Genomic DNA, 21,427 nt, shown 5'->3' on the forward strand with positions numbered 1-21,427 from the left:
CCCTCTTGTGGACATTTTATACAAGTGGAATCATAGACTGTGTGGCCTTTTGTGCCTGGCTTCTTTCCCCGAGGGGTGTGTGTGCGTGTGTGTAATATTGCGATGTAATTGACATATTACATTGTATTAGTTTCAGGTGTACAACCTAATGATTCGATCTTTGTGTGCATTGTTGAAATGACCTCAGTGGGTCTAGTTAGCAACCATTGCCGTACATAGTTACAATTCTTTTTCTTGTGGTGAACACTTAGCAACTTCAAATATGCAATAGAGTGTTATTAACTACAGTCACCATGCTGTACATTACATCCCCAGAACTTATTCATCTTATAACGTGAAATTTGTGCCTTTTGACCACGTTCACCTACTTTGCTCACCTCCCACCTCTCCACTGCAACCACCCCCAACTTGTTCTCTGTATCTATGAGCTCAGTTACTTTTTTTAAGTTAATGTACTATTTTTTTTTTTTAAGTAATCTCCACACCCAAAGTGGAACTCGAACTCACGACCCTGAGATCAAGAGTCGCAGACTCCACCGAGTGAGCAGGCCAGGCACCCCTGTGAGCTGTTATTTTATTTTATTTTTATTTTATTATTTCATTTTATTTTAATTGTACAGGTAAGTGACATCACTGAGCATATTTTTCGGGTTCCTTCACCTTTCATTTTAATAGGACTCCAAAGAAGTAGGTAGGCTATGCAAGTGTGGAAACTGGGCATTGGCGGGAAAGCCGGTGTCTCTCGGTGTCGAGCTGGGAGTTTTGGGCGGGCGGCTTGGCTAACGGATTATGGTTTATGGACAGCCAAGGACGGAGCGGGAACCCGAGCGGGAGGCGGGCCGGCCTAGCCCGCGCAGGAAACTACAGCTCCCGGCGTGCCCCGCGAAGCCCCGACGGACTACAAGTCCCAGGCTACTCCGCGGCGGCGGGCGCCGGGCGCCATCTTGGTCGGCGGCGCGGATTGAATGAGCCCGCCGAGCCGCGGCCGCCGTTCCGAGCCGCGCGGGCCCCGAGCCGTCGCCGCCGCCGCCGCCGCCGCCGCCGCCATGGGCACGCCGCTGCCCGGCCGCGCGGGCGGACCCGCCACGCCGCTGTCGCCCACGCGCTTGTCGCGGCTGCAGGAGAAGGAGGAGCTGCGCGAGCTCAATGACCGCCTGGCGCACTACATCGACCGCGTCCGCGCGCTCGAGCTCGAGAACGACCGGCTCCTGCTCAAGATCTCCGAGAGGGAGGAGGTGACCACGCGCGAGGTGGGCGCGGAGCGGGGGCTCCGGCCTCCGAGGGTTCCGGGGGGTTCCCCTGCGCGGGAGTGACACTGGGCAGGCCCCGCCCACCGGGGGGGGGTTCCCCGGGGCTTCGGGGGGACCCCCTAGGGTCGCACGCTGGGGTGGGCATCGGCCTCCGAGGGTACCTGGGGGGCTTCGGGGATCCCCGCGAGTGAGGTTTGGAGGCCAGGTGGGCCCTGACCACCGAGGGGTCCTCAGGGGTTTCTCGGGGAATCTGTGAGCGAGGGGTGCACACTGGGCCAGGCCCCGCACACCGAGGGGGATTCTCAGGTTTTTCGGAGGACCTGTGAGCAAGGGGTGCACACTGGGGCAGGCCCCGCCCACCGAGGGGGATCCTCAGATTTCGGGGGACCCGTGAGCAAGGCGTGCATCCTGGGACAGGCCCCGCCCACCGAGGGCTCCCAGGGAATTTTGGGGGGACCTGTGAGCGGGTGTTGCATACTGGGGCGGGCCCCGTCCGCCGAAGCGCCCGCAGGGGGTTTCGGGTGTCTCCCAAGTGAGGCGTGCAGTCTGGGGCAGACCGTGCTCTGAGGGACCCCCAGGGCATCTTGGGGTCCTCTGTACGACTGGTGGATATGGGACAGCCCAGAGCGCTGAGTGATCTCGGAGAAGATCTGGGGATCCCCTGACTGAGAGGGTGTGAGCCAGAGTAAGCCACGCCCCTAAGAGAGTTGTGGGGATGCGTTAGTCTGTTCTGGTGTCCTGGGAGAAAATTTGGTGGGGTTCTCTGGTCTCTGAGGAGACTGGGAGTTCAGGCTGTCTGATGGGGCCCTGAGGAGGGGTGGAGGGTCTCATGGGTGCGGGTGGGGTCCCTGGGGCGAGTCACGTGGTCTTTTCTCGGTAGAACTCTGCAGAAGTGATGAACTCTGGGGAGTTCAGGGACTGGGGAGGTGGTTAGCTGTAGGCTTCGTCTCCTACCCGCACCTGGGGTGGGAGGGCGTCCTAGGGGAGGGGGCCTGATGTGTTAGGGATCCGACGGGAAATTTGAGAGGTCCTCGGTTGGGCCCTGGGGAGCCCTGTTTGCAGATGGGCTGGAGCCTGGTAGGCTCCACCCCTGAGTGAATGAGAGGGGATGGGGAGACAGCTGGTCTCGGGGACCCACTAGGAAGTTTTGGGTTCCAGGTGAGCCCCAGGGTTTCACAGACTGAGGGGCTGGGTAAACCCTCCCCCAAGGGGATGTGAGAGCCAGATGTCTGGGGGTCCTGGGTGGGTTCTTGGTGGGGACTGCGGCTCCCACCCAACTATCCCCCAACCCTCATTGGCCCCAGGCTCTTTTCTCGTTTAGCCGGCCCCCTGAAACCCACGTAGGGGTCCTCTGAGTATGGGTTGGGGTGACAGGGGTGCTCACCTTGCGGTCCCCCCTGAGGGCCGCTAGGAGAGCCAGGTCCTGAAGCCATGGCGTCCCTAGCCTGACAGTGGACCATGTGACAGAGTTGTGGGAGGACAGCAGCTAGGGGGTCATTTCTGGGAGCCACTCACTTGCCCTTCGTGTGACCCTGGGCAAGTCACTTACCCTCTCGGGGTCTCGGTTCCTCTTCTGTAAAGTGGAAATACCAATAGCCACCTTTTGTGCCAGCTGGTGGGCCCTGGGAGCTGGTACTGGCTTCGTGGAATAAAGGGCAGGCGCTCAGGGGAAGTGCCCTGTGGCTTCGTTGCCCCTGTGTAATCGTGGCCTTAGTGGCTCAGAAAGCGGCTTGGGCGACGGGGAGGAAGAAGCGTCCTTGGCGGGGGGGGCTGTTGCTCGGAACTGGATTCAAACCCAGATCCAAACTGCTTTGAGTCTGTGTGACCAGGGGGCAGGTCATTTATGCCGTGGGGCTAGAATTGTCCGGTCCCAAGCGTGGCCACCTGCCTCAGCGGTGCTCGTGTCCTCAGGATGTGGACCTCCAGCTCCCACCTGCAGGTTGGTCAGGACGCCACGGGACCTGGCTTCTGGTCTTTCCCCTGGCCTCGGTTGTCCCACCGACAGACAGAATAAATGGCGAACAGACCTTTGGGGGCCATGAGCCTGGTGGGCGGAGCGGAAGTGGGTGCTGTCCCTGGAGTGCACACAGGTGGGGCCAGGGAGCTGTATCCGGGCCCTGTCTGTCTGTCTGTCTGGGCAGTGGCCTTAACTTACTTCTCAGGGGTGAGGCTTGCTCCTGGGAACAAGGTGAGTGGTGCCTCGGGCGATAAGCCTGCCCCACCGTGACCTTGAGGGCTGTGCACAGGCTCCAGGGGTGAGGGGTGGGCTCCCAGGATAAATGGGGGATAAACGCCCCTCTTAACTGGGCAGTGGAGGGAGCTGGTGACCTGCGGAGGGATGGGGAAGGTGGTCACATGGGCCCTTCAGAGGGAGTGACCTGGAAGTGGCCTTGGGCTACAGTGGGGCCCAGGCTTGACTGCTGAGTTGGGCAGAAGCAGAGGGGGCTGGAGAGGTGGCTCGGGTGGGAGGGCCATGGGCCAAGCAGCGTCTATTTTACCTGCGCGGAAGCTTCGCACCTGGATGGAGACTGCCCGACACAGAATGATGTCTGGGGACGCTAGTGGTCCTCACGCTGGGGGTGCTCCTGGCATCGGGTGGCTGGGGAGAGGGGTGTGCTCAGCCCCCACAGTGCCCAGGATGGCCTTGCCCCAGAGGATGATCCCGCCCCAATGCCAAGAGGAGAAACCACTTGAGGAGCCCTTTGAAGATGCCTTTTAAACTGTTCTGAGCGTGTCACACGCTTGTCATAAAATCCAGACAGTGGAACTGCACGAAGTAAAACCACAGCTTCACCCGTTTTGAGTCCTGCCCGCAGGCTCGCTCTGACACGTGGGGCGGGTAGTGCACTGCTTAATAGCCATGTCCTCGGATCACTAGAAGGTTTCTGGAAAGGCTGGGGGGGCCGGATTCTGTTGGAGAGAGATCTGGGTGCGGGCGGGGAGGGAAGGGGCCCGGGAGGGAGGGGCAGTTCTCCAAGGAGCCTCCCCTTGGGGTGTTAGGTTCCTCCAGCCTTCAGTTTCTTTTCCCTTACCTGCCCAGGTGTCCTGTTCCTCCTGGGGGGGGGGGGGGCGGGGCGGGACTCCCTCAGGTGGACCCAGGGAGCAGGGGCTGGGCAGGGCGAGCTGGGTGGGAGAGTAGCACTTGGGGCTGCCTGCGTTAGGGGATTGTGGGACTGTGGTTCTCAGCCGGGAAGTCGTCCCCCAGAGACACAGGGACAGGAAAAGGCCACCTCGGGTTAACGTGCGCCCCCCCCCCCCCCACACCCCCTCTGCCCAACACATGCGAGCACATTTGCTCACTCCTGGCACTTGCAGAATGCCATGAAAGAGCGAACAATAGGCCCAGCCATTGGTCTCCGGCTGCTGTGCCCGCAGTGCCTCACAGGTGCAGGGAAGCAGGGCCTGCCAGGGGAGCACCTGTTAGTGGTCTGAGGAAAAGGAGTCTGGGAGCTTGTCCCCTACAAGAAGTTTCCAGGTTGCCCCGCTGCTGTGGAGCCGGGTCCGCGCTTTAGCTCTGCGGGCTGGAAGTCTCCGTCGGGGCTGCTCGACTCCGAGGCTGCGGTGGAGCGCTGCCGCAGACACCGTGTGAAGGAGCGGGCCAGGCCGCGTGCCCGTGAAACTTCATTCGTACACGCTGAAATCAGAATTCCTGGGATTTCCCTCCCCGTGTCGCAAAATCTCTTTTTCTTTTCTTTTCTTTTCCCCCCCTCGGCCATTTAAAGATGCAAAAACTATTCGGGGCTTGCAGGCTGGACGAAGACAGGTGGCGTGGTGGAAATTGGCGCGTGGGCCCGAGTTTGCAGACCCGGCTGTAGTAAGTGCCTTGTCGAGACCAAAGGGACACCAGCCGCACGCGGGCACACGCAGGGACCTGAGTCACACTGCAAGAGCTTGGTGTTGTGCTTTTGGTTTTCTTTTTGTATTTTTCAACGTTTTTTTTTTTTTGTTTTTTGTTTTTTTTTTTTATTTATTTTGGGACAGAGAGAGACAGAGCATGAACAGGGGAGGGGCAGAGAGAGAGGGAGACACAGAATCAGAAACAGGCTCCAGGCTCCGAGCCATCAGCCCAGAGCCTGACGCGGGGCTCGAACTCACGGACCGCGAGATCGTGACCTGGCTGAAGTCGGACGCTTAACCGACTGCGCCACCCAGGCGCCCCTTCTTTTTGTATTTTTAAGTAATCTCTGTAACCGTGGGGCTCGAACTCACCACCCTGAGATCGAGAGCCGAATGCTTTAGTGACGGAGCCAGCCGGGCGCCCCAGAACTTGGTACTTTAAAATTTTTTTTTTTTTTCAACGTTTTTTTAAATTTATTTTTGGGATAGAGAGAGACAGAGCATGAACGGGGGAGGGGCAGAGAGAGAGGGAGACACAGAATCGGAAACAGGCTCCAGCCTCCGAGCCATCAGCCCAGAGCCCGACGCGGGGCTCGAACTCAGGGACCGCGAGATCGTGACCTGGCCGAAGTCGGACGCTCAACCGACTGCGCCACCCAGGCGCCCCAGAACTTGGTACTTTAAACAGGCCACTTGAGGTGGTTGTGACGCTTCGGGCACAGAATCCGGCGGGGGGGGGGGGGTGCCAAAAATCTCAATCGTGAAGACAAGCGATAGGGTGTATTTTTACTGACTCAACCTGATGTTTTAGGCCAGTTTTAGATGTAGAGAAAAACAGCATGGCTAGCGCAGGGTTCCCACAGAGCCCAGCCCCGTTCCCCTTCGTGTTATGTTTGTCACCGCGATGTCACCACTTTTGACGTCACGTTGACCTCGTTGACTAACACCCATACTTTATTTGTGGGTCCTCAGTCTCCCCTGACCCCTCTGCCCCAGGACCCCCTGGGGACCCCACATGGCATCCAGGGGTCCTGTCTCCTCGGGCCCCTCTGGACCGAGACGGTTCCTGAGACTTCCCTCGTGTGCATGCCCTGGGCCGCCGTGAGGAGTGCCGGTCAGGAATTCGTAAGACGTCTGTCCAGTGGGGTGTGCCTCCTGTTTCCTCGTGGTCAGGCTGGGGCAGTGCGACAAGTAATATTTTCACGGACTGTTCAAGAAACTAAAACTTGTAGGACGCCTGGCTGGCTCACTCGGTGGAGCACGTGTCTCCTGATCTTGGAGTCGTGAGTCCGAGCCCCACGTTGGGGGTAGAGTTTACTCCAAAAAAATTTTTTTTAGCTAGCACAAAAATCTCGCTGTGAATGAAATATCGAAAACTTAAATACGGTGTCATAGCTGCTGGCTTCTCCTGCCCTGTGCCCTGACCAGGCTCCGTACTGAGGTCGCTTTAGTGACCGTCGTGTTGGTCACTGTTCGTCCCAGGACCCCCTGCCTGCGTGTGCCCCTCCCTCAGGCTCAGGAGAGTTCTAGAAGGTGAGATGGCAGGCGGCGAGCAAAGACACACATGTAAACCCAGGTGCCCATCTGCCTGTGCAGAGAGGAGCCACTCTGTGAACTGAGCTTTATTCCAGAAGCCAGTTCCCAGAGTTGGAGGCATCGGGTGTGGCCAGAGGTGACCACCTCTGTGGGAGGGAGGGCGGGCCCTTGCTGCTGGGGGTGCAGGAGGGAGAAGCTGGCTTCGTCTCCACTCCCCGTATCGCGTGTCCTGACCTTGGAGCTGCGCCCGGCAGACCGGCCCTGCACCTGGCAGGTCAGGAGACCACAGCTCCCTGCTCCCTGTCTGGGAAGTGGGCCTGGGAGCCCGGATCCCGTCTTACCTGTGGGACGAGATGACTGGGAGCTGCCGGGTTGAGGCACAGGGTGCCCGGGCCAGTGGGGGTGGTGCGGGGGGTCTCAGACTGGATGTTAAAACCCCAGCTCTTGGGGCGCCTGGCTGGCTCCGTCGGTGGAGCGTACAACTCTTGGTCTCCAGGTTGTGCGTTCAAGCCCCGTGTTGGGTGTAGAGATTACTTAAATAAAACTTCAAAAACACTTTAAAAAAAACAAACAAACCATCTTTTCTGAAAAGCACCACCTCCTGGAGGCTCCTTGGCCCCTGGGCGAGCCGGGATGGTCATGGCCCTAGCACACGGCAGGTTCCACGGCTCCTCTGCCCAGGGGCCTTTCCTGTGGACGGGTGGGGTCCCAGCCGCGCCCCGGACACACACCCGCGCGGGCACCTTCTAGCTCCACAGCGATGGCTGTGCGTGTCGTCCCGCGGCCCCGTCTTCAGCCGCTTTACTGAGCTGGAATTCCCGTCTCCCACCGCTCACCCAGTCACACTCTACACCTCCGTGCTTTTAGCACTTTCAGAATGGTGCAGCCTTCACCTCCGTCCAACTCCAGAACATTCCATCTCCCCAGAGGGAACCCCATCACCCCCAGCCCCCAGCTCCTAGCCCCCACGAGCCCCCCTCCTGGGGAGGCTCCTGTGGAGGAGCCCGTTCTGGACGTTTCACACACGTGGGCTCACACCCCGCGTGGCCTCTCGTGTCCGGTTTCCTCCCTGAGCGTCGTGTGTTCGGGGTCCGTCCACGGGGCGGCGGGGGCGGGCGCCTCGCTCCTGCTTGAGGCCAAGTGAGTGGGTGGGGTGCCGTGTGTGTTCGTCCACGGATGGCCCTGTGGGTCGTGTCCACTCTGTGGCTGTTGTGGATCATGCTGCTGTGAACACGCACCCGGGTTTGTGTAGACGCGTGTGTCACTGCTTCTGGGCAGACAGATACTCAGCCGTGGAATTGGCGGGTTACAGGTGAGTCTGCTAACCCGTCCGAGGGGGCGCCCCGCGGTCTTCTGCAGCGGCTGCCCGACTTTCCATTCCCCCTGCCGTGCATGGAGGGCCCCATTTCTCTGTGTTGCCAGCATTTGTTGTCCTTTGTCTTTTCGACCCCAGCCGTCCTAGAGGGTGGAGGGGATACCTCAGTGTCCTATTGGGTTCCAGATATCCGTGAACACATGTGCGTGGTCCTGGGCACGTAGACATGGGGGAGGCTGGGGGCAAGAAGGCCACGAGAAGCGAGCCGTGTGCCCAGCTGGTGGGTGACCTGGGCAGGGGACGGGCCACAAGGGCGGGTGGTACCGGCTGGGGTGGCCCTGGGCTAGCGGGGCCGAACTGGGTGCGGAAGCCTCCGCTGTCCCTACGAGCTCCGTCTGGCCCGGGGGGGTGTGGGGAGCCTGCGCGGCGGGGAAGAGGCTTCTCTTTGACCTGGGCCTTGCCGAACCCCCTCAGGTGAGCGGCCTCAAGACGCTGTACGAGTCGGAGCTGGCCGACGCCCGCAGGGTGCTGGACGAGACGGCCCGAGAGCGGGCCCGGCTGCAGATCGAGCTGGGGAAGGTGAAGGCCGAGCTGGAAGAGACGAACAAAAGGTAGGTGTGTGGCTGGCGTTTGCCACCCTCGTTCTGGGCTGCGTCCCCGGGACCGGCTCTGTGGCCTCGGCCTCCAGACGCCCCTTCCCAGCATCATGCAGCCCAGGGGAGATTCCTTTTTTTTTTTTTTTCTTTTCAGAAGTTTATTTATTTTGAGAGAGTGGGAGGAGCAGAGAGACGGGGAGAGAGAGAATCCCAGACAGGCTCCGCACTGTCAGCACAGAGCTCGATGCAGGGCTCGATCTCCCCGACTGTGAGATCATGATCTGAGCGATGGCAAGAGTTGGATGCTCATCCGACTGAGCCCCCCAGGCGCCCCTTCCCCAGGCAGATTTCAAACCCGAGCAGCTCTCCTGAAGCGGAGTCTGTAGGGAGCTGTCAGCACGGGGCCCCTGTGGTCCCAGGGGGAAGGATGCGCCAGAGCCCAGCCTCCCTTCTCTGCCCTGGACTTGGGAACCACTGTTGTGTCACGGGTCCCCAGGGACCTTGCCGCCCACCTCACGTGTGCGCAGTGGCCCTCGTCCTCCACGGCACCTGTCGGGTGCCCGCCCCGGGAAACTCGGTCCGCTTCCGTCCCCCCACTGGAGCACCTCAGCCACCATACAGGCCGCGTGGGGGAGGCAGCCTTCAGGCTGTGGGCTTTTCTCTTCAAAAGCACACACTGTGGCCACTTTTGAGTGAAAGGGCCGCACGGGAAACGAGCAGAACCAAGTTGTGCGGGTGTGGACAGCAGCAGGACGGAGTACTTGATTGGGGACACCGTGCGCCACAGCAGGCAGTCAGATGTGACCCGCTGTAAGCCTCACGCCCGCCAGGGCCCGACCGTCACGGTCTCCAGTCCGGACGGGCAAACTGTGGCAGGGGCCGGGCTTATCCAGCGTCCCTCAGCTTGGTGGTCACTGGGACCGAGGCCTGGTGCCTGTGTCCCTGCCCACAGCCCCAGCCGCCACCCGAGTCACCGTTGCATTTGCGGGAATTTTTCCTTCCTATTTTTTAAATAGAGTTTTGGGTTTTTTTTTTTTAAGGCAGTTTTACGTTTATAGGAGAACGAGTGGGTGGTACAGAGTTTCCAAAATCCCCCTCCGGTTTCCCCGTTATAAACACCTTTTTCACCTTCCATTAATGAGCGGGCTAGGCTGTTGTAACGGACGAGGCAACACCAATACGTTATCGTTGACTGAGGCCCACAGCTGACGTTAGGGCTCACTCTCGCGGGGGTTCCCCCGTGAGTTCGCACAAACGCATCGTGAGAACGTATCTGCCCCTATACCATCGTAGTCCCACTGGCCCTCACAGTCTCGTGCTCTGTCCGTCCCTCCCTCCCTCTCTCTGCTCACCCCGCGTCTCCCCTCCCTTCACTGCCTCCATGGTTCTGCCTTTTCCAGAATGTCCTAGACTTGGAACCACACTGTGCGTGTGGCCCCCTCAGCCTGGCTTCTGTCGCTGAGTGATGGGCACCTGTGGTTCCTCGGTGGACTAGATCCGCTGGAGCAGAACAGAGAGCCCAGACACGGGTCCACGCTGCGCGGTCACCCGGTCTTTGGCCAAGGAGCAAAGGCAAGTCCTGCTTTTGTAAAAGGCCAGGTGGACTGTGTGGGCCATCCGTTTGGTCGGTTTTTTTCATTAAAAAGTGATCCTGGAGAAGATTGAGGGGATTCCAGAGTCAGCACCACCCGGACCCCAGCCTCTCTCTCTCTCGTGTCGGTGTGGAGTCCGGAACTCTCCAGACGCTCCTTGTCTGGGCCAGAAGTCTTGGTTTTTTTCCCCCACTATCGGTCACAGATGCTCGCTGTCAAGAAAGTGGAAAATGCAAGATAGTTTGAAGAGAAGCAGCACACGTGGCCCCAGCCTTCGCCCAGAGTCGCCTCAGTGGGCCTGCCACGTTTCTGTCCCACGGGTCTTTTCTGTGTGGCCTCAGGCAACTCCACAAATTGGCGACTCCTGAGGGCAATGGGGGGCGCGTCTCTCGCGGACGTCCCCCGAGTCATGAGATGCCCCTGTGCCGGGGCTCTGTCCTGGCTGCTGGGATCTCCCCACGTCTGGGCTGCTTCACCAATGATGCCGGGGCTGTGCACTGCCAGCCCCATTGTTCTGTGACCGCCTCCACGGGTGACAGCTGCGGGGTGGGGGTGGGGGCAGATAGGACAAGAAGAATGGGGAACGCTGCTAAGTGTCTGGGCCGGAACTTTCCCGTAAGGCCCCTACTCCAGAAGGAAGCCTTCCTGTGCTTGCGGGCCCCTGGATGCCTCTTTGGCCCCTGAGCTCCGGGGCTTCGCGCAATCGCCTCGCTTCCTCTCGTCCGCGCGGGAGCCCTTCCAGACCAGGGCGGCCATTTAGCTCTTCTCCCGAACAACTTGTCACCACAGCCCCGTGAGGGTGGGAATGTGGGTAGTGTGTGGAGGAGCCGCATTCTCCCACTTAACCTCCCAGGACTTCCTGTCAGGCAGGTGAGCGATCTGCCTTAGCGCCTCGAAGCTGGTGAGACGCGACCAGTGAGACGAAAGCCAGTATAAGCCCCAGTGCCCCCGCTTTCTGGGCCGTTCTGTGTAGTTGTGCAGGGTACCGAGCACTAGATAAAGTTGTTCAGAAGTTTTCCATGTTACCTGACGCCTCTGTCCCAGTCCCCCTGGCTTTGTTGCTGATTTCAAACTCTCCGGGCACACCTCACCCCAGGGCCTTTGCACTTCTGCTTCCTCTGCCTGAACGCTCTTCTCCTGGAAATAACAGATGTGGCTCCTCCCACTGCTGCCCTCACGCAGGTCTGTTTCCGTGGCCCCCCCCTCCCCCCGGGCACGGCTGGCGGGACTTAAAAGTACAATTCCCACCTCGCTCTGCTCACCCCGCGTCTCCCCCCCCCCCCCCCCCCGCTTCATCTGCCCTTCTGATGCAGACTTACGTCTGGCGGGCAGCGTGTTTCCCTCTGGTCCCTACCCACGAGAAAGTTCTGCACCGTGGGAGCAAGGGTGTTCCCGGATGGATCTCTGGCAGGAGGGTGTCCTCCACAAAGCGGGCTGTCAGTAATGGTTGTGAAATGAGTGACTTGTTTCCCCGCCAGACTCCTGCAAAACCGCCCCAGGGGCTCAGCGTTTGCAGCCCCTGGAGAGCCAGGGCTGTGTGGCTGTGGGGACCCTGAGACCCCGCCATGGAGAATGGCCATATGATGCCCGGCAGAGCTCCACGTTCGTGGGGCTGCTCTGGGGGACATGGGCAGCTTGGCGGCCAAAGTCTCTGGTCTTCATGCCACCCCACCTCACGTGAGCTGATGCGGGGTCCCCTGTGCTTCTCCCTGGGGGGGAATGGCAGGGATGCCGCCCAGCCCCCACCGTGTCCCATGTGAGCAGCGCTGCTCGATGGGGATGGCTCCCTCAATTCCGTGGTGGGGAGGTGGGCATGTGTTCAACTCCAAGGTTGAGAATTCCTTTGAGAATCAAGGGCCAGGGGCCCACGCTAGTAATAGCTGTGCCTTAAAGAATCTGTTTGTCATCTTCAATATCGGGAAAGTTGTCTGCTAGGATACCAGATGAACCTGCTTCAAATAACTTAAGTTTGCAAGTGAGATGGACTTTCAGTGGCTGGGATGTTAATTTTATAATGTTTATTTTTGAGAGAGAGAGGCAGACTGCAAACGGGGGAGGGGCAGAGAGAGGGAGAGACAGACTCCGAAGCAGGCTCCAGGCTCCGAGCTGTCAGCACAGGGCCCGACGCGGGGCTCAAACTCACCAACCGTGAGATCATGACCTGAGCCGAAGTCGGATGCTTACCGACTGAGCCACCCAGGCGCCCCAATATATACAACTTTAGTAAATTTAAATTATACATTAACTTTTTAAAAAATTTATTTTTATTTTTAAGCTTATTTATTTTGAGAGAGAAACCATATGCAGAGAGAGAGAAAGGGAGAGAGAATCCTAAGCAGGCTCCGAGCTGTCAGCACAGAGCCCAACGCAGGGCTTGAACCCACAAATCGCGAGATTAGGACCTGAGCAGAAATCAAGATTCGGATGCTTAACCGACTGAGCCACGCAGGCGCCCCAGTATATGTTAACTTTTTAATAAATTGTTCTCCCCTCTACGAGCCGTCCAGTGTGCAGAAATCACCAAAAAATGACATTAAAGCTCTTCCCTTGGGGTTTTTGGAGTGTGTGTGTGTGTGTGTGTGTGTGTGTGTGTGTGTGTGTGTGTGTGTGTGTGTTGGCCAGTGGGGCCCTGCTGGCCTGGCTCAGGGCAGGTTTGTGCCGAGAGCCGGGGTGGGTCTGGCCTGCTTGGGCCCGGGTGACCTTGTCCCGGGGCTTCCTGGGCTGCCTGAGGGGCTCCCTGTAGCCGCACCACAGCTGCCCTCCTGCTCTGTGCTCTTGGCTGAGTCCCGCTCTTGACTTTCAGCTCCAAGAAGAGGGAGGGCGAGCTCACGGTGGCCCAGGGCCGTGTGAAGGATCTGGAGTCCCTGTTCCACCGGAGCGAGGCGGAGCTGGCCGCCGCCCTCAGCGACAAGCGGGGCCTTGAGAGCAATGTGGCGGAGCTGCGGGCCCAGCTGGCTAAGGCGGGTTTCCGGGGGGGCCCTGGTCTGGGGGAGGCCCGGTGCCAGTGGGCATGTGCGTGTGCTGCGGGCCCAGGCGGTGGCTTTCCTGTCGGGTGTGAGCGGCTTTCCCACCTGGCGACGCCCCATCAGAGCGTGTGTGTTTAAGGGGGATCCTCCGTGCCCCGAGAAGCTGCGTGGTGCGGCAGATGGTCACGTTGGCTTGCTGTCCTGTGTCCCCCAGGCGGAGGACGGTCACGCGGTGGCCAAAAAGCAGCTGGAGAAGGAGACGCTGATGCGCGTGGACCTGGAGAACCGTTGCCAGAGCCTGCAGGAGGAACTCGACTTCCGGAAGAACGTCTTTGAGGAGGTGCGGCCCGGCCGGCCCGCTAGGGCCCTGCGACAGCCTGAGGACAGGGGCCTCAGCCCGGCACGAGTGTGGGGGGCGGGGGCGGGTCCTTCTGCCTCTCTCAGCCTGGGGGACCCCAGGCACCTCTCCATCTGTGCCTTTCTTCACGCGGCCTGTCTGCCTCTCACCCAGACACTTGTCACTGGGTCTAGGGCCCGCCCAGCTAATCCAGAATGATCTGATTTTGAGGCTCTTAATCGCATCTGCTAAGCCCCCCTTTCCAGATAAGGTCACACTCCCAGGTTCTAGGGATTAGGATGTGGACTCCTCTTTTGGACTTGGGGCTCCACCATGCAATCCACAGCAGACCCTCCCCAGGGAAGGGAAGGAAGGGGGGGCCCATCTGCTTCCCTTGCTTCCTGGGTGTCTCCCTCCCCCTTTAAACCTGGGCCTGCCCGGCAGTGAATGAGTGCTCCTGGCGGTTAGAGCAGGGGTTTCTGTGTCCCCCCCCCCCCCCCCGTGGCCCCTCCCAGCTCGTCCTCACAAAGCCCATTGTCCGGTCGCAGCCCAGAACGGAACCCTGGGGCCCTCGCTGCTGCCCTCGCCGCCTGGGTGAGCTGCCCGAGGGAAGGATGTCCGTGCTCCCGAGGAGTGGTTTCCCACTCCGGCCGCACCGCGTGAGAGCCAGGGCCGCCGGGGCACTTGGGGAGCAGCCCGAGAGGGAACCCCTGAAGGCATCCGCCAGAAAACTGGAGCCTTCCAGGGGATCTGTAAGGGACCCTGAACTTGTGAGGGGCCCCTCGGAGGCGCCAGTGAAGGATCCCGGGTCTGCCAGGGGGCCCGGGAAGACAGACACGAGGGGGCCTGCCAGGGGAGCCGCAAGGGCACCCCGGAAGGGCTCCTGGAGGGGTGTCCTGAGGCAGGCATCCATGAGGGGCGCCGTGACGGCGGGTGTGCTGTTCGTGGGTTCGTTGTCAACAGGATTGGCTTCCTTGAGAAACGTTCCTATTGTTCTTACAAGCGATGGCGCAGTGTGATAAGTGACAGCTCTCTGTGCTGGGGGGAGCTTCTGGGAGGAAAGGCTGTCCCCTTTCCTGGAGCCGGAGGCTGGCGAACGGCTCCTTCTGCCTGCCCTTGACCCCACCGTGTGTCTGGGGCAGCTGTGCTCTGGGGCCCCTGCCTTCTTCAGGCGTTGCCGTGTGTCCTCTGCTGTCCCGAGGTCCGGGTCTCGATCTCAGACCCCAGGTACCTGAGACGACCCGTCAGGAATTCTTTTAGCAACAGCTCTACTGAAATACTCCCAGGGTGCCTGGGTGGCTCTGTCAGTGGTTTAGTGACCGACTCTTCATTGAGCCCCCGAGTCCGGCTCCTTGCTGGGTCTGGAGCCTGGAAGCTGCTTGAGAGTCTCTCTCTCTGCCCCTCCCCCACTCAGGCAGCGCGAGTGCGCGTGCACGGGCGCGCGCGCTCTCTCTCTCTCTCTCTCTCTCTCAAAGAAAAAAGGAAAGGAGCATTCCCATACCCTAAAACTTTTAAAGTATACAATTTACTGGGTTTTATATTTAACTCCAGAACATTCCATCGGCCCAAAAAGGAAGCCCCGTCCCTATCAGCAGTCCCCCCCCCCCCCCTCCCAGGTCCCCAGCCCCCCCCCCTCCCCGCGAGCCCCCTTCCTGTCCGTGGACGAGCCTGTTCTGCACGTTTCACACCCGCGGACTCCCGCCCCGCGTGGCCTCTCGTGTCTGGTTCCCTCTCTGAGCGTCGTGTGTTCAGGGGTCCGTCCGTGGGGCGGCGGGGGTGGTGCACGCACGTTATTTACCTGCTAGTCAGCTGGAGGACACTCGGGCTGGGTCTCCTCTGCGCAGTGTGAGCAAGCAACCGGGAGATCCCCGCCCCCCGGAGGTTCACTGTGCAGTTTTGAGCCCTCGCTCGGCCTTGGCTCTCGGGTGGGGGACACCGCTGACCGGGAGGCCAGGGCTGCCCGGGCCGCGGGCCCGCCGCGGCGGTGACGCTCGCTGTGCGGCAGGAGGTGCGGGAGACGCGGCGGCGGCACGAGCGCCGCCTGGTGGAGGTGGACAGCAGCCGGCAGCAGGAGTACGACTTCAAGATGGCCCAGGCGCTGGAGGAGCTGCGCAGCCAGCACGACGAGCAAGTGCGGCTGTACAAGCTGGAGCTGGAGCAGACCTACCAGGCCAAGGTGCCCGCGGCGGTGGCGGCGGTGGCGGCGGCGCGCGGTGGGGGGGCCCCGTCCGCGCCCGCCGCCAGCCGCTCACCTGCCGGTCCGTGTCCCTTCAGCTGGACAGCGCCAAGCTGAGCTCTGACCAGAACGATAAGGCCGCCAGCGCCGCGCGGGAGGAGCTGAAGGAAGCGCGCATGCGGGTCGAGTCCCTCAGCTACCAGCTGTCCGGCCTCCAGAAGCAGGTGACTCCCCGGGGCCTGTCTACCCGCGCCCCCCCCCCCCCCCCCGTCGACCCCCGCCGCTGCTGCGGGAACCCCGCTTCTGGCTTCGGGTGTAGATGCAGTGGCGAGTCACGGGCGCTGGTGATGCATGCAGCGCTCCTTCCGGCCTGGCCTGGCCGAGGGGGCTGTGGGGCCCGCCGGCCGCCGGAGCTCCTGGGGCTGGGTGTCTGTCCCCGGCCCGCCCCAGGAGCCTGGCCGCGTGTGCAGGACGACGGGAAGAGAGGCGCGCAGCCGGGAGGGCTTCTCCGCGTGACCTGCAGAGGCCGCCCTGACCTGGCCGCCCCGACTCCTCCCCAGGCCAGTGCCGCGGAGGACCGGATTCGCGAGCTGGAGGAGACCATGGCCGGGGAGCGGGACAAGTTCCGCAAGATGCTGGATGCCAAGGAACAGGAGATGACAGAGATGCGCGACGTGATGCAGCAGCAGCTGGCCGAGTACCAGGAGCTGCTCGATGTCAAGCTGGCCCTGGACATGGAGATCAGCGCCTACCGCAAGCTCCTGGAGGGCGAGGAGGAGAGGTGGGGGGGCGGGGGGGGGGTGAGGGGGCGGGGCTCCGGGGGGGAGGGGAGAGGCGGAGCCGCAGGGGGTGGGGGCTCTCGGGGCAGGGGCGAGGAGGACGGGGAGGCCGAGCGGGTCGGGTCCCTTGGGAGCCCTAGTCGGCCCTCCGTCCCCCAGGCTGAAGCTGACCCCCAGCCCGTCGTCGCGGATCACTGTGTCGCGGGCCACGTCGAGCAGCAGCGGCGGCAGCGTGGCGGCGGCCGGGCGCACGGGCCGCGGCAAGCGGAAGCGGCTGGAGGCGGAGGAGTCGCCGGGCTCGAGCGGCATCGGCTCGGGCGGCGGCGGCGGTGGCGGCGGTGGCGGCGGCGGCAGCGGCAGCAGCTTCCACCTGGCGCAGCAGGCGTCGGCCACGGGCGGCGTGGGCATCGAGGAGGTCGACCTGGAGGGCAGGTTTGTGCAGCTGAGGAACAGCTCGGACAAGGTGAGAGGCCCGCGTCCCTGGGGGTGGGGCGGGCCCCGTGGGGTTCCGCCCGAGCCGTGCGTCACGTCAGGCCGCGTGTCCCCTTTGCCAGGACCAGTCTCTGGGTAACTGGAGGATCAAGAGGCAGGTCCTGGAGGGGGAGGAGATTGCCTACAAGTTTACGCCCAAGTACGTGCTGCGCGCCGGCCAGACCGTCACGGTAGGTGGCCGCGGAAGGGCAGGTGGGCCGGCGGGGGGGTTTGGGGAGGGGGGGCAGGGGGTGGCAGTAGCAGCTAGCCAGGTGACCAATGTGACCGGGGGCCGGGATGGGGCAGGAAAGGGGGTGGGGTGGGGGCGGTGGTTGAGTGACTTTGCCCCGAGAACGGCTGTTGCTTGTCACGGGTCACCCGTGTGCCACTGCTGTACCAATGGACCCTCCCTGGAGCCCTGTAGCACCTTGGTGACACGTCAGGGTCCCGTGGCAGAGAAGGATCCAGGTTGTCTGGGCTGGCGGGCGGGCATTGGCGGAAGATGTTAACAGTGACGGGTGTGGACCCCTGGAGCCGACGGGCTTCTGATCCCAGCACGGCCGTCATTCGCTGAGATGACAGCCGTCGGCCACCGTGAACCGCAGTGTCGTGGCAACGGACATCCCTCGGCAGACCCAGGGGCAGTGATAGGGAACCGGCTGGTGGCACAGAGTACTGGGACCAGAGCCAACATTGATGGGGAGGCCCCCTGTGTCCCCCAGGTGTGGGCAGCTGGTGCAGGAGTGGCCCATAGTCCCCCCTCGACCCTTGTGTGGAGGAGCCAGAACCGCTGGAGCACAGGCGACAGCTTCCGGACCGTCCTGGTCAACGCGGATGGGGAGGTGGGTGCCCTGGGCCTGTGGGGGCCGTCTTCTGTCCTGGCCTCGGGGTCCCTCCTGGAGCCTCCCTGACCGCACCACAGGCCGCTGTGGGAGCCCTGGGGTGGAGCTTCGGCCACAGGGCCAGCAAGGCGATCCTGGGTTTGGGGTGCTGTCCTGCGGCGCGCCGAGGCCTGGCCGGAGCATTCTCACCTGACGGCCGACCTGTGGGCCGCGCCCTGGGCACCCGAGGGGTCAAGTGTCCACGGCTCTTCTCTCGCCCAGGAGGTGGCCATGAGAACCGTGAAGCAGTCCTCAGTGGTGCGGGAGACGGAGAACGGGGAGGAGGGAGAAGAGGAGGGAGCCGAGTTCGGCGAGGAGGATCTTTTCCATCAACAGGTAGAAGTCCCCAGGGTGGCATGCGTGGCCGCCATGTCCCCGGGGCCGTGCTGCTCCGCGGGCTGCTGCGTCTGCGCTAAGGTTCTTGGCACAGTCCGGGCCTCACCCCCTGGAAGGGCCCCACAGCCTGTGGCCAGAGATGTGCCATGGTGGGGCTGGGGGTGGGGGGGCGACATCCCTGCCTCCTGGCTCTTGCCCGTTGTGAGGGCCTCAGGGTTCTGGCCCGGGGGCCCCCCAGGAGTGCGGTGTTGGCCCCCGAGCGCCGCCAGGCGGCACCGGTGTAAACCCGAGGGTCCCCAGCGAATGGGCTCTGTGCCACTGCTCCGGCAGCCTGAGACAGCGGGGCCTGGATGATGGTTTGGGGGGAAGGGCTCCTGGAGGGCCCCGGGGCCTTGCCGCAGCAGCTCTAAGTCCTAAGACTGGGGTCTGACATTTCAGTTGTGTTGTGTAGCTCAGAAGGGAGACGTGGAAGGTTCTGGAACGGGGACAGTTGAGGCTGAAGCTGCTGGCCCTGTCTTCTCGCTGGGAGCTGGTGCTCTGGGCTGGCGAAGGCCCTGGTCCAGCCCCTGTCTGGCAGGGGTGGGGGGCCACCAGCTACCTGCCTAGCCAGGCGGGCACGCTCCGGCCTCTTAGGCTGCTGGCCTTTCTTTCCAGGGGGACCCAAGGACCACCTCGAGAGGCTGCCGCGTCATGTGAACGGAACTCGCCTCATCACGTCTTTACCCAGAGCCACTGAAAACTATTTTTATATCATTGGCCGTCTTTAGTCCTTGATACATTTCTAGAGAATTTTTAAGCAAACTGCCAGAACGTGGGGGCGGGTCTCTGCCATCTGTGCTGTGGGTGGGCTTCCTCGGACCCTCCCTTCATCGCCACTGTCTGGACCTGGTTTTTTTTTTTGGTGCCGCATTTCACCATTTGGCTGAGTTCGAGGAGGCCGAGGAACCTAATAGCTGCCGGGGGCGGGGTTTGGAGGCTGGAGGGCCTGGCGGGGGTGCAGGGGCCCGACTGTCTCCCTGCCTCTGTCTCTCCGTCGGACAGAGTGGGGCTGGCCTCTCCTCTCGGGACCAACCCGTGGGCCTTAAGTGGGCGGGGAGCAAAAATGCCCGGGAGTTTCGTTGTTTGTTAAGCTCTTTAAAAACCAAATCCAGAGCCCAGGCTGTGACCTGGTGGGGGGCCAGCGCCCCCCCTGTGGAATTTTGGCGGCTGGGCCGGAGACCAGAGCATTGGGAGCGGGTGGTGTGGACGAGGCTCCGCTCTGACTCCGCTGGAGCGTGTGTGCGGCTGCAGGCCGGGTGTCTGTGCACGTGTCGGGGACTCTGCGGTGAGCCCGCCTCCCTTCCTGGCTGTCGGGCCCTGGGGTTCTGGAGTTTTCTGTACTTGAGTTCCTCGGCTTGCGGGACCAGCGGGGCAGGAGACCCGGAAACCTAGGGGACAGGGACAGCTCTGTTTGGAGACTTGTCACCAGGTAAATGGCAAGGGCACAGGCGGGATAGCCTCGCCGGCGAGTGTCCACGTGTGACAGCTGCTTCCCGGGCCTCTGAGAGGAGAGCCGCCTCGGGGTGAGCCCCCGCCCCCTTCTCCAACTCTGTGCCTTGTGCACGGGGCTGAGTGCGGGTCCCCACCGGCTCCCGTGTGCTCGCGTGTCCCGCTGTCCTGGCTTCTGTGGGCGACTTCCTTCCCTGACGGCTGTGCTGGTGCCGGCCGATTCCTGCAGGGCGGCTCCCGGTCACCTCGCCGGCCCCCCCTCTGCACTCGCTGACCGTTCATACCCTCTCCCACATAGATACACAGAAGTTATTTTTTTAATGGATATTTATTTTTTTACATTGGTCAGTGCTCAGATTGCCGGATCCCACTTCAGGGCTCGAGGCAGGGTCACTGGGACAGTCCCCCGAGGGGGTGGAGGGTGGCCAGCTCGGTGGACGCTGAGGCCGCAGACGGCAAATTCCTTCAGAAAGCGCAGCTCAAGTCTTAAAGACGAAATACTGAGCCATGGAGGCACGCTGCCCCCAAAAGGTAGCACGTTTACCAAGCTGGCCCCTCCCACTCGCCCCAGGCAGGGAGCCCCGGCGTGCGGTCCCTGCGGTCCCCACCGGTCTCCCTTTCCTTGGAAACTGCCTGTGGCCAGAGGGTTAGAGGCTTGTAGGCTAGCGAACAGTCTGCTGCATCTAGGGTCGGCTTTAGGTCAGGTACTTTGCGTGGCCACCAGAGTCCCCAGGGTGTGAACTTGGTTTTTCTCGTGAAGGGAAATGTCTCACCGCTACCCCTCCCCCGTTTCTGGTGGGTCCTGGGGTTGGGGGGAGGGCTCGCCTGCCACGATGATGCACCACCCTCCGCCCCACGCGTGACCTTCCCCAGGAGTGCTTCCGGGCCCCCGAGGCCCTAAGGTGGTGCCCCCACACCCGCATCACAGGAACTGCATGCGCAGTGAGGGTCTGGAGCTCAGACGCAGAGGCATCAGGCGGGTCGTGGTGGGGGTCTCCAAAGTCTGCACTGGTCTCAGCCACATCTTGCAGGGAGGGGAGAGGCGACTGTGGACAGGGAGTGGGCCCCATCGTCCCCATGGGCCCAGATGCCTCATGGCATCCTTTTCGGTTCTGGCAGGGCCTCCAGGTGCACGGGTAGGGCTTGCTCCTGGCAGGTGACATTTGTCCTTTCCAGGCCCGCTTCCAGCCTTTCCCCCCAACCCGTGTTGGCCTGGCCTTCCCCCTCCCCCCCAACCCTTGGTGGCCTGGCCTTCCCCCTCCCCCCCAACCCGTGGTGGCCTGGCGGAGGTCCCGAGTGGAGGGGTGAAAGGGCCCAGGCACCGTGGTGTCCTTGTCTGGTGGGGGGAAGGTAAACTAGGGACCCTTGGTGACTGCAGGAGGATGGCGGCCGTTGGTAAGGGAGTATTTGGAAATCCAGAACGGAATCCAACGTTCAGAGGTCAGCGCTGGCCTGGGAAACAGTCTGCAGTTGTCATTCTTAGCTTTAAGCCGCTTTAAACGATGCGGGAGCGATTCCTTTGTCCGAGCCCCACTCGCTAACCGGGCGCCCGGGCCAGCGGCACCCCCGCTGGGGTCTCGCCCCGCGGCCCGCGCCCCGACGGATCATCAGCACAACCTGCCATGGGGCCGGCTGGGCGGACGGCTTCTAAGGACTTGCATGCCAAACGTGTGGTCTTTTTCTTTCTCCAATGATTTGTAATATGCATTTTATGACCGGAAACTTTTTGTACAACACTCCAATAAACATTTTGATTTTAAGTTCTGCCCCCGAGTCTACTCTGACGCGGCTGCCCCAGACCGGGGACGGAGGGGGGCATACGAGACCGCGGGACACTCCCTGGCAGCGACCCGCGTCGGTGTGCCCG

The 21,427-nt window shown here is 61.9% G+C and overlaps 1 protein-coding gene across 1 annotated transcript; it reads left to right on the top strand.

Annotated features, from left to right (window-relative positions):
• Nucleotides 1-940: 940 nt before the first annotated feature.
• Nucleotides 941-21,320, top strand: LMNB2 (lamin B2). The gene is made up of 12 exons (XM_086699617.1): nucleotides 941-1,250; nucleotides 8,413-8,549; nucleotides 12,930-13,086; nucleotides 13,307-13,432; nucleotides 15,435-15,605; nucleotides 15,704-15,829; nucleotides 16,166-16,386; nucleotides 16,544-16,847; nucleotides 16,939-17,046; nucleotides 17,578-17,697; nucleotides 17,959-18,072; nucleotides 18,727-21,320. Exons 1-12 carry the CDS (start codon nucleotides 966-968, stop codon nucleotides 18,766-18,768), a joined length of 1,911 nt encoding a protein of 636 aa, XP_086555743.1. The 5' UTR covers nucleotides 941-965; the 3' UTR covers nucleotides 18,769-21,320.
• Nucleotides 21,321-21,427: the final 107 nt, after the last annotated feature.

The sequence above is a fragment of the Puma concolor genome, chromosome A2 (assembly GCF_028749965.1).
Source record: "Puma concolor isolate L17-30 chromosome A2, mPumCon1.1.hap2, whole genome shotgun sequence".
NCBI classification, from domain to species: Eukaryota; Metazoa; Chordata; class Mammalia; order Carnivora; family Felidae; genus Puma; species Puma concolor.

Coding starts and splice junctions, on each gene's coding strand:
- LMNB2 (XM_086699617.1), top strand. CDS start 966: ATGAGCCCGCCGAGCCGCGGCCGCCGTTCCGAGCCGCGCGGGCCCCGA. Junction 8,550..12,929: donor CTGGAAGAGACGAACAAAAG/GTAGGTGTGTGG, acceptor CTTGACTTTCAG/CTCCAAGAAGAGGGAGGGCG. Junction 13,087..13,306: donor TGCGGGCCCAGCTGGCTAAG/GCGGGTTTCCGG, acceptor TGTGTCCCCCAG/GCGGAGGACGGTCACGCGGT.